The sequence below is a fragment of the Scleropages formosus genome, chromosome 3, assembly GCF_900964775.1.
Source record: "Scleropages formosus chromosome 3, fSclFor1.1, whole genome shotgun sequence".
NCBI classification, from domain to species: domain Eukaryota; kingdom Metazoa; phylum Chordata; class Actinopteri; order Osteoglossiformes; family Osteoglossidae; genus Scleropages; species Scleropages formosus.
In genome coordinates this window covers 11990673-12003291 of record NC_041808.1, presented here as the reverse complement: position 1 = coordinate 12003291, position 12619 = coordinate 11990673, and the positions used below count along the sequence as shown (strand labels likewise).

At 45.2% G+C, this 12619-nt stretch overlaps 1 protein-coding gene across 3 annotated transcripts in view; it reads left to right on the top strand.

Annotated features, from left to right (window-relative positions):
- b4galt2 (UDP-Gal:betaGlcNAc beta 1,4- galactosyltransferase, polypeptide 2) overlaps positions 1-12619 on the top strand; it is a 118104-nt gene that overhangs the window by 96511 nt on the left and 8974 nt on the right. For all 3 annotated transcript variants that reach the window (XM_018753681.2, XM_018753682.2, XM_018753683.2), the window contains exon 6: positions 4935-5039. In XM_018753681.2, coding sequence (XP_018609197.2) covers positions 4935-5039 — 105 coding nt within the window. The remainder of the gene's footprint in view (positions 1-4934; positions 5040-12619) is intronic.

The following is a 12619-nucleotide window of genomic DNA, read 5'->3' as shown; positions in this document are numbered from 1 at the left end:
ATTATCGTGAAACAAACTGCAGGAAAATTAGGTCCCATGTCAAAGGCTCGCCGCCCAAGTGGATTAGAGTGCCAGGGCTCGGAGATGATGCCACCGCTGGTGCGAGCAATGGCGGGCCGCCCCCAGACACTGCTCCCGGACGTGACGTGGCCGGTCCGGGCTCTGGATGAGACCGCAGACCGTAGGGTTAGCAGCATTTGGGTCACTTGTTGATGTCAGTGAAAGCATCCTTGTTCTGCTTTCTGGAACCCGAAAAAGTTACTTTCTGCTGCCAGCGGCCATGTAACACGAAGGTGCGCTTTGTTGTTTTCAGTCATGAAAGGGCCTTATCTCCCCTTTGCATGCAGAGAGAGAAACACATAAGTGCCCATCAAACCTGTCAAAGCTTCATATGCTATGCAAGGTCGAAGTGTTGTTTGCTTTGCCTTGGCTCTGTCCCTGAAAGCAATTTTTTTTCCCCTGCTCTTCTTTGTTCAACAACATTTTTGGCAAATTTTCAAGGAATGATTGAAAACAAGTCTATAAAATACATAGTTTTTAGTGTAGTTTTTGATAGCGGACAGTTTACAGTTTACACTTACTCATTTAGCAGACGCTTTTTTCCAAAGCGACGTACATCTCATAGAAAATATAATTTGTGCATTACCTTAGGAGAAAGACAGACACAGTTGCGGGCGTGTGATTCTTAAGTAAAATTAGACTGTTTCTTTCCACAATATGCACTAATGTTCATCACATGAGGAGGTGCATAAAACTCAGGACAGACGATTCTTGATCACCTTCCTACACAAACATTTACATACATTGCAGGAGTAGCTATGTAAAGGCTTATCCGGGCATGATCATAAAATTATGGTGCATGAACATTTACATGAGCTGAAGAGATCATGGGCGAAGTGAGTCTGAAAGAGGTGTGTTTTCTGACCCTTTTTAAATGTGGGCAGAGTTTCAGCAGTTCTGAGACGGGGAGGTCGTTCCACCACAACAGAGCCAGAACTGAGAACCTTAGTGCTTTACTTGTCCTGTTTTGCATGTGAGGTCGTTCCAGAGTCTTTTGCGTCACGGTCTGTGTTAATGGATGCTCTTCTGAGTATGGCGGTGGGGACACCAGCGCACCAGCAATTTTTGTGTTACAGCCGCATATCTGGATCAGCTTTCTTAAACAGTTTTTGAATTCCTAATTGATTTAATTGGTCATGTTTCAAACAACGGCAGTATTTGTTGTCCATTAGTATTAAAGAAATGGTTTACATTCATTCATTTAGCTGACACATTTCTCCAAAGACACTTATACTTACCCATCTATGTAGCTGAGTAATTTTTAATGGAGAAATTTAGAATAAGTACCTTTCTGAAGGGAACTACAGCTGGATGTGAGATTCAAACCTGCAACCTTCAGGTCTAGAGCAGCAGTTCTAACCAATGCACTATTGGCTGCCTCACAGTTAATTAATGTAGACTTTTCCTACTTAAGAAAAATGGAGGGAAAATTAGTAAATCAGGTGACATTAATCATCGGTTGCCCAGGTGACAGCGCATCACTGTTGCCTCGGTGACAGTGCATCTGTGTTGTCCTGGTGACAGCGCATCACTGGTTACCCCGGTGACAGGGGATTCAGGTGGTGCACATGACTGCCGCTGCCCCCACAAATCCCAGAGGTTTGACTTCCCACCTTGGTTAATTACCCAGGTTAGCTGTTCCATTGCAGTCCAAGATGTTACACGGGGCTGAAATGAAAATGTGACACACCGACTACCGTAACAAACGCTGTACGCCCCATAAACCAGATTATAAATAAATCAGATTATAACTCTTGCAGAAGTCTGGCTGGATTTCTACCTACGTGGCCTCGGCATCACCAGCAGATTCAGTGTTGTCCTGTTCATAGATGTTTAAACGCATATGTCACTTTTTGGTGGTGTAATGACCACAGTAAAACTTGCTGGACCGGCGACCTCAGCACCAGCATCGATCTGCCCTGCTTAAGAGTGCAACTCAGTGTCGACCGTGTTTCTTTACCTCTTCGGCGGTGTTATTCTGAAAAAAAAGTAAATGCCAGTTGCTGCATGTGACTTTCCGAATTCACTCTTTTTCCCATTTCAAGGTCATCGCGGAAATGAAAGAAACGCGAGAACAATCAGTCGGCCTAAACAACCACTTGACGTGTTTCCCGCAACGCGGAAACAATGTCGAGCATCGCGATCGCCCCGCAAAAAATGTGGCAGATGGCACAGCGATGAGACGCAATTTATCTGAACATGGCTGTGTAATGTTGCGTGTGAGGACGGAGAGCGGGAACGGGGCGTGAATGAGCGAAGACGAAGCGCCGCACACTTGCTTCAGGGAGCAGCTGTACAGGGGCGCTGTGGAGTGTTTATGTTTCGACTGGACGAGGCTGACCAGAGAAGCTTCCCAACAAAAATACAATTTTGACAAATTCATATTTGTTTATGAGCAACTTATCCCATAGATGCGCGTTCTTCAGGAGCACAGTTTGGTGGACGTTCACTGTTCATAAGTGAGCTTCAGCAATAAATATTTATTTGTTTTATAAATAATGGTGCATTGCAGTGTGGGTCACAGTCACCCCATTATATTCCCCTTAAATCCCCCCAGTGGTTGAACACTTTATTCACACCTTACCCATAATCCAACTGTTTACAATAGACCCATTTTCCCGCCCAAACTCTCTGTAACATGGGTCGTTACAATCATTATTTATATATGGTAAGTAGCCTTGATGTATGATTTTCAGCATATGGGGAGGTTTTGCCATGTTCATCTCATTGTCGGTGTGGGGTTGAAAGTGCCGTCTACATGGCGATGGAGCCCTCTTCTCTTTCCCAGTATTGTTCTGCCCCCCCCGGACTCCTCTGTCCCTGTATTGTTTCCTCCATTTCCCTTTCCTGTCCCCTTTCCTTTGTGCTATAATGGTTAACGCTCTATGCAGTTTGTTGGTCAGAAGTCCAGCCTAGGAATTTGGTAGAAGATACACTTGTCCTGTATTTTAAATGGGTGTCGTTTTAATATTTAGAAAATATAACTTGTAATTTAGACATATCAATGAACTGTGTGCATTGATTTTTTTTTTTTTTTTACACACAGGAGCAAAAAATGACTAAATATTATAAAATATTTTATTAGAAAAAGATTAAAAACCAAGCACATTTTTCACACTAATCCAATTTGAAACTTGGACGATGTGACCCTCGTGTCTTTCAGGCAGTATTAAAACAGAAAGAGCAAGAGTGTGAGGTTATAAACCTGAACCGTTCAGGTGATTTTTTTTCCCCAGAACAGCTGGAAACTTTTGCTTTTCCACTGGGCTCTAGAATCCTTGAGGCGCACGAGACGACGTCAGGCTCAAACACACCAGGTTGAGGGAGAACAGTCTGGAAACACCTGGGAGATGGAGACGGAGTCAGGGTGTGGGCTTTAAGGAAGCGGGTGCTCGTGAGCCGCACGCTCCTTGTTTTCAGGGATGAAATGACCTGCCAACGAATCACAATTTTTAGTTCACAATCACTTGCTGCACACACCTTGTGCAGAAATATTGTTGTATTGAATGGATAGAAAAAGATCCATATCCCCAAAGTACCTAAAACACTGGATGCTCTGGGAAACTTAGCCCCCCCCCCCCCCAGTCGTTCGCTGATAGTATTTAATAAGAACAAATTCAAACGCTGATAGCAGTGAACACAGAGCAGCCATGGTCACCCTTTGGTCCAGCTGTCATACACACTCATACCATCTGTGCTGATGTGTGCAAAAGTCAGTGCAGAAATTTTGAAGGTGAATGAAATATTCTTAGGAATGAGTGTGAACTCTGTGTTCCCTTCACATGTACATGGCATCACCTGGAGACCTAGAATTTCTCTACAGATCACGATCCTTTGAAATCACCGTGAACTTGTAGCAAATACGAGTCGCCCTGTTGGCCCTGAACGAATGCTGCTGTCAATGATGAATTAAATTTTAATCAAAGGCCATTTTTGTTTTGCTTTTTGCAAAATTTAGGCATCCTGCTCTTACCGGATATGAACCCAAGGTCTAAATGCTCTGAAACAAGCCAGCGAGACGGAAACGGCAGTTTACGTGCATGTGGGAGTAAGATGCCCGGTGCACAGCATGATGAGATAGTTTCCACCCCTGCAGCGCCTCCCCGTTGCGGCACACAATTTCCAAGCACCAGGCCGTCTTCGCTGTCCTCCGGCCGATAGCGCGGAGCAGCGGGCCGTACCGCGATCAGTGGAAAAACACGAAGGTTCGTGCTGTGTGATTGATTCCGCCTTTACGAGGTGCCTTAGAGAAGTAAGAAGACAGGACGCCCCCCTACCCCTCTCACTGCGCTGCCGCCATAAGGGCGCACGCCCTTTATAAGAGTCTTCCATCTTTCCCCCTCCTATCGGCCGATGACATACATGGAGAGATGCCCTATGGGTCCTTCTTCCAAAATGAGTGTTTTTATTATGGCAATTTACTGTGTTTTTAGGAAACATATTTATCCAGAGTAGTAATTTTGATTTTTATTTATATACACCGGCTCTTAGCTGATGCGACTCTTTCACGGACAGTGCCCTTAGTTGGCGCAAAGTACTTACCTTGAATTGCTCCGGTAAAAATTACCCAGTCGTATAACTGGGTAACTGTAAGTAGCTTAACGTACGATCCTAACTTTGCGAGATTTGTTGAGGAAAAGTGTGAGCTAAATGAATAATTAGTAACGAAAAACCTTTCACGGTGGTTCGGCAGCCCTCTTTGGATTCGAACCCGAGCCTTTTGGCTGCAGATATGGCAGCGTCACGTAACAGTGCTGCCTGTCTCCATGCGGCATGATGAGGAGTTACGAGAGGAAGGAGTGAGAAGAATTTCTGGTGTATGTCATACCCGGAGCCGTCCATGTGTGGAAACGCTGCTCTTCTTCCCCACGCAGAATCACGCTGAACGGGATGAAGGTGTCCCGGCCGGACGTCCGCATCGGACGCTATCGCATGATCAAGCACGAGAGAGACAAGCACAATGAGCCCAATCCCCAGAGGTGAGTCTCCTGCGACCTTTCCCACAATGCACCTGTCTCCTTCTCACGTGGCGTCTGTCGGTAACCTCTGATTATTGGCAGTCAGCGACCAAACGTTCGCACCGAACATGCCGAGCTCACGGTCGGCTAACTTTCGAACTCGGTATATTCTATATGCCGAATGTACTCAAAACCAAGTGGTTATTGTTCTGCGCGCCACTCCGGAAACCTGAACGGCTGAATCTCCGAACGCGAGCTTTCTTACCACAAGATGTAACTGCTTTTCCCAGTGGGATCCCTGCTGATGAGCACAACACTTTATTTATTATTTGTCTGTTGAGAGTTACCGGAGCCTCCGTTGGAATCCATTTGTCAGCTCCTGCCGGCCCGAGTAGCTGTCAGTCAGGACGTTGGCCGGCCGCTCCCTGGCCGCGTTAGGAAAACAGCAGAAGTGCGTGCCTGTGTTCATTTGTCGAAGTGCGCTTAAGGAGTAATTGGCTGTGACAGCACAGATTTCTCTCCAAACATGTTTTTTGTTCTTCTGCTTTTTAGCAGGAATTATTAGTACGGTACCATAAGCAAGCAGCCACTAACAGGGCGACGTGAGCTCTTCTCTCTCTGCCTTGACCTTGGGCTCTTCACTCTGCTTTTAATGAGATGTTTCTCATTTTTTCGTTGCTTTTTTCTTTTTTTTTCTTAACCCTAAGTTAAAATTCAGTGACAAGTGGATCACAATCAGCAAATCTCAGACGCTGGTTGTTTCATGCCCCACTGTCCTCAGATGAGTAAGATAGAACCGTTTTTTTTTTTTTTTTTTTTTTTTTTTGGTTTTGTCCCGGTTATCAGTGTAACGCCTCCATTTCACTCCTCAGCTGCCTGCTGTCCTCAGAGGTCATGGGATATCATTCATCATTATTGCATTTTTCTGTGTCCATTCCAGCAATAGCTTCATTATTCTTTTTCCCCCCCAATTATGTAAAATATACATTAATCACTAAGAACAGTACATGTGTTGTGATGGTTCCCTCACAGTTAAAGGATTTTAAATGAAAATGAGAGAAGAAAAAACAAAATGAATGCCCTTCCCTACTCTCAGCAATAAAAAAGGTGTTAGATATTATGCTGAGAGAAGTTGGCTGAGACCTTCACCAGAAAAAAAGTGTGTGTGTGTGTGTGTGTGTGGGGGGGGGGTTAAAGCTTTTTTCTTTCTCTTATTTTAGTTTCTCTCTGTATGGGGGAGAGGGGGCCAGGTAAAGAGGACTGATCTCATCATTGCAGGCCTTGATCTCAGCCATGTTCACCTTGAGCGTTCCAGGGCTGTCAGCCCCGAGCCGATGCTCTAAACATTACAGTCAACTTTCATTGTCCCTTCAAAACATTTGTTTCATCACAGTCTCTCTTAGTATTAATCTTTTTTTCTCTGTATTGTTTCAGTGAAGCATTAGCATGAGATATTTTTGGTTTAGGGGGTTTTAGTGACAGTTGTTTATGGGGAGCTGTTCAGTTTTCCTTTCCAAATTCAAGTGTTTTTCTCTAACAAGTCAATTGTTTAATGGTGATGTTGGTCTTGAGTGGCAACAGTGACACCCCATGGCCATCAGCTGTAACTGCACTTGTACCTGAAATTTCTTATTTACACTGAGGTGTGGAGCTCTCATATTTATTATGAAACTGTATTTATCTGACACTTTGTTCAAGGCAAATTGCAGTGTTAAATAATAGAATTTCCTGTGATTTACCATTCATATATGAGGGCATTGTTGCTGTGGCCTTTCAGGGTTAGTATCTTGATATAGATTTCTGCAGCAGGAGGTGGTGTTCAAACACAGGACCTTCAGATTCCAAGGACACAGTCTTAACCACTATTCTATCTGCTATTTTGCTTAAACTTTATTTTATTTTATTTTATTCTATTCAGCTTTTCACTTTAAATGTCCATTGACTGATTGCAGATGCCAGTTTCATCTTTCCGTTTTTGATATTTACTAAATGTACAAAACTTTGTCAGTTCATTTCGCATCGGATCTTCGGTGAACGGATCTAAAATCCTGGGAGCTGGCCATGGTGGTAAAACCAGACCTCCCACTGTGGCGACAATCTCATGTCATCTCTGTTGTGCTAAGAATTGTGTATTTTCATTTTAAATTCTAACCCCGTACTCCTATTTCAATTGAGTTTAAATCCTTGCAAACACCTCTGAACTTGATTCTTTTTCTTTCTTTTTTAAATTTCATTTATGAACTGCACAGGGTCACAACCACCTAGAGGCAGAGAAAGCACACTGAGGGATTGCAAATATGCCCACATACACAGAGCTAGAACTCAATGACAACAAAATGTAATATATGAGAGGTATGATCATGTAGCCCATTGTAGTATCTTCCAGAAGGGTCTCCAAATATTCCAGAATTCATTAGAGCTGTGATGCAAATCAAATTTAAACACTTCAAACCTCCGGTACGAACTACAGCACTGAAATACATTTCCTCGCCGAGTGTATAAGAGTAGCCGGCCTGTGGACTGTAACTTCGTCAAAGAATTTGGGTTGAGTTTTATCAAGAAATTAAATGAACAACCAAAGTTTTTTTTTTTTTTTTTTTTTTTTTTTGGTCAAAGATTTCTCGAACGCTTGTGTGGAAGCCCATTCCAGTAAACTTGTATTTTATCACATTCCCGGAATAAACTCATTAAAGTGCCCGGAGAGGCTTTGCGTTTAAAGCGGAGCCGAGACGTCCTGTGAAGACACGGTGGAGTGAGGTACGCTCCGTGAATGAGCTCGGCATTCTGTTCCTGGTGCAGACAGCGTAGACTTCGGCACAAATAGATGACCCTTGGTAATCGCCGAAGGGTGAGCGAAGGTCCTGTTCCCACGCCGCCCTCGGCGCATCTTAAGAGCCAGTACCGGCGTCGGGTAAAACAGCGTATAATGCAGAGGTCACCGCCCTCGGTGGTTGCGCTTTCGGACAAAAATGTAAAATATCCTCACACATTCTGCTGCAGGATCAATCGCTGCTGTGTGGATCTAAAAGCCCTGCAGCGCACAGGAAAGAAATGACTGGCTAGTTTGCAGGATGACAGGCTGCCTCCCGGTACATAACGGCGTCCGAATTGTTTCGGTGTGATTTTAAAAAACGGGACAGGTGCGGGGTGTAGGTCCTTTTTCGAAAACTATTAGTCATTTTTTCCCCATAAACTGTTATAAACTCCCTTCACTTCATTTGCTGCTTTTGTGACCGAGGGGAAAGAAGGAATTATTGGTAGGTCCTTAATTTAGTAGTGATGGTACATATGAATAAATGTAAATTTCCTGTACATATCAGTTATTTGAACTGATTTTGAGAGTGGAAATACACAGAAAAGGCTGGACGGTGGTGTTTTGTGCCTTTTATTAATTTTAATTAATTTAAAAATTAATTGTATTAATTAATTTTAATATTTGGGCCTTCTATTAATGCGAGGGGCCTCCTTAACAGGCTTCGCAGCTGTTTAATGGGATGTGTTTTTCTCTGAGGTGTACATCACTGCGGAGAAAAGCGTCTGCTAAATGAATAAATGTTATGGAAGTTCTGTGGGATCCGGCGAAGAGCAGGATGGCTGAACTCAGAAGCTCTCCCTGTGACAACAGGACCAGAACTCAGGTCATCTGGGTTGAACTGCGCTGAGAGATCGGCAGAATGTCTGTGGATTAAAGACTCGAAGGAAGAAACGATTCGCGTTTTTTTACAATATTACAGATATTTTGTGCGTTTCTGTGAAATCAAACCGACGCATTTTGAGCACATTTTTTTTCTATTCTTTCTATGGAGTTTGTCAGAAATAAAAAAAAATTAGTTATTAGCACGGTGGCGCAGCGGGTTTGGCCGAGTCCTGCTCTCTGGCGGGTCTGGGGTTCGAGTCCTGCTTGGGATGCCCTGTGATGGACCGGCGTCCCGTCCCGGGTGTGTCCCCTCCCCCTTCGGCCTTGCGCCCTGCGTTACCGGGTTGCCGGGTTAGGCTCCGGTTCGCAGCGACCCCGCTTGGGACAGGTGGTTTCAGACAGTGTGTGTGTGTGTGTGTGTGTGTGTGTGTGTGTGTGTGTGTGTGTGTGTGTGTGTGTGTGTGTGTAGTAATAATAATAATAAAACAGTTGGCCCACCTCATCTAAACTGTGGTTCAGCTCTGTCGTGAAAACCCATGTCTGGAATGAACGGTGACCGTAGGCAGCGCTGTGGCTCCGTCCTACCGCTCCCTTCCAGAGGAGGGTCTCGTCACCTTGACCGTCCTCCTGCCCAACGGAGCCCTGAGCCGTGTGTCGCTCCCGTGTCGGAGCGACGCGAGTTAGCCCGATCACCATGTTCCTGTGTCACGTACAGTGGCGTTAAAGGGTCAGCAGGTGTTTAGAATGCAGTGTTTAGAGCTAGCGCTGTGTAATCCAAAAGTTGTGGTTTCAAATCCTACTTGTCGTGCAGTGCCCTTGATCGAGGTACTTACCCTGAACAGACACAATAAAAATACCTTCCTGTATAAATGGGTGAGTTGTTGTGAAGTCGATTATTTAACATTGTAAATCGGACAAAGGATTCAGCCAAATAAAGGTTAATAGTAATGACTGCCTTTGAGTCCTGAAATATATGGACCAGTAATCATCCAGTTTGACTAATGGAGCTTTCATTGTGCACTTTTACCAGGTTTTTGTGTTCGAGGGCCGCGTTTCGTGCATTTATGGAAGACTTTTGTTTACACTCGTGGGCGGTTATGTGAGCCTAGCCTGATAATTTCCTTGTGCAGTAGGGAAAAATGCTAAATACCCTGCTTAGAAGTGTCTCTGCATGAATGGATATCGATGCTCTCGCTGTTCTGGGCTCGTTCCGTGCCGTATAGATCGGCTGGTCGCATATCGCCTCCCGATCGTCATTGTTTCGTAGCAAGTTTAGAGCCTCTTCTTTTGTGTGTGAAGAGGCTCTCAGTCAATGGCCCTAAATGGAGAGGTCGATAACACCATCTGTCTATCTATCTATCTATCTATCTATCCTTAATTATTTAATGAATGAATGAATCAATCAATCCATTCGTTCATTCATTGATTTGCACCAATTTCATATTCTTGATTACAACAGAGGCCCGAAAAAGGCAGAGGAGAAATTCTGAACGCAATTAAAACAGAGCAGTTACGAGCTGTCAGCCGTGGCCCGGCCGCCGTCGGTGTCACTCGCGCCCGAGTCGGCGCCTGCTGAAGCAGCTGGGCAGAACCCGCCGAAAATGGTTCTTGAATCCTGCCGTTTCTCCACGCTCACCCACGAGCATTCTGGGGGAAAAAAAGAAGAAGAGCGTCACACAATCCCCATAATGAAGGCGCCGTAAACGGAGGCCCGGCCCGAGGGGGGCTCGGGGAACGCTCGAAACGAATCGGTTTGCGTAGCCGCACTTAATGTCTCCAAACGTGTCGATAATGACTCCTCGGTAAGTGGTGCTCTTGTCACCAGACACCAGGCGCATAAGCATCGGCGTGGCCTTACGGTACGAAAAAAGGAAAAGGAAAGGAAAGCGAGGTGAGGGATTCGCCCTGTCAGCCGTCAGCTGCTGACGCGCTCCTTCCGCATGGAGACACACCATTCGCTCTTTCTCATCTCACCTGAGAAGCAGGTAGAGCAAAACACAGAGGCTTTTAACGTTTTTTTTTTTTTTTTTTTTTTTTTTTTGAGGCGCATTTGTAGGAATGAGTGGAAAACCGTTGATTTGGTAGTCGGCGCGACCTCGCTGCTCGGCTGATGGGAGTAAAATGCAAACAAGGGTAAATCGTGTGTAAAATGGTGCGGGGAACCAAATGGCTTGGAAAGAAGTTGGGAACGTGACTGACGCGTAGAGCGCCGATGAATCGGTTACGCTGTTTTGAGGCACTTCTGAGATAAAGTTGTTCTTCTCTCGCAACTTCTCCGACTGGCTTCCGCTGACAGCCGCAAGCCTTCGGCTTCCTCTTCTGTTTCGTATTTTTAAGAACATCATATGGCGTTTTCTTTTTCTTTTTAACTGTGGGACCTCATTCTTCCTGGGCTGCGGGTTCAGATGTGGGTTAGAATCCAGCCCACTCTGTGTGCAGCTTTCATGTGTTTGCGTGGCTTTCCTCCCACTGCTCTGGTTTCCTCCCACAGTCCAAATACATGTTGCATTTACATTTATTCATCTAGCTGACACTTTTCAAAAGTGACTTGCAATACTAAACTGCATCCAGTAACATAACAGAACTAAATTTTTCAAAGTTCTTATGTTGATTTTTGCATTGATTATGATTCATTGAAGTTTACTGATTACAAAAATATCACCAGTTGTTCTAGAGTGCCACTTTTATTTTGGTACTTTACAGCCACTGGACCAGAACATTCTAGTACCCAGCAGATTCTAAAAGGTACTGGAATATTTGATGCTTGGAACCCAGTGCCAGAATTCACCAAAATTTGCTAATTGTGAAGAATGTTGCATATTTTTCTAAAAACTGGCATACAGTACAAAATAATGCAAAAAGTATGATTAATCGAATAAAACTGAATGGAAAATGCAAAAAATCAACAAATTGTTCTTACATTGTGTTATTTACCCATTTATACACCTGGGAAGATTTGCTTGAGAAATTTAGGGTAAGTACCTTGCTCAAAACTACAGTAAGAGGTGGGGTTCGAACCCGCGACCTGAGTGCAAAGGTGACGCACAGTCTGAGTAGCAGAGGTGTCACCTACCGTCTCAACGTGAATTAGTGAGTCTAAATTGCTCATGGTGCGTGAATGCGTCCGTAAAAGAGTGGTAAAAGAACGGTTCCCCCTGTGAGCTTCCCTAGCTCACGCCTGTGCTTCTGGATAGGAAGCAGGAGGACCACGACCCCGCAGCGGACAAGATATTAGTGGTACTGGCTGGATGGTCCCCTTGCTGTTGTGGAACTTGTTACGAACGGAGCCCCGGGCTGGACGTAGGGCGGCCCGCCTCGCGGTTCGATGTGAACGGCGCCCACGGCGACGCTGATTGAGACGAATGTGCGATCGGCGCCGGGGGCCGGGCCACCTATAAAATCCATAAACGGAGCCCGGCGTAGAGAAGGGCCCGCGTGCGTGATGGATACCCCGCGTCCGTCCCTGGCACCTCCGGGCGACACGCTGTGTTTTGGAACCCAACCTGGCAGCTCTCGGAGAAGTTGCCTCCTTTTTTTCGCCAAGGTGACAGGGACACAATTAAGCCCGGCCCAATAAATAATTCATAGCCGTATTAAAGAGGAGAGGGAGAGGGCCATTCAAAGGCTTGTCTTTGGATTTATAATCCAATTAAAATGTGTTTGGGGGCTCTTTGGCAGCTTGTTTGATTTGTGGGCTGCTGAGTGAAAACGTTTTTTTTAAGCTCAGATTGCGTTTTAGGTGCTCTGCTAGACATTTGCCCACTCGCTGCCTCTTTTCGGTCTGTGGTGTGGGGCTTCGAGTGTGTTCGTACTGTGTTTCCAGGGTAAAGGTGGGTAAAGAAGAGGGAATGGAGAGAGGGTGTTCGGGGCAGCGCGTTAAACTGGAACGTGCCGAGAAGACGCGCTTTGCAAGGTATCTTGCTCACAACCGTGTGTTTCTGAGCCCATCTGCACTTCTGGGAAA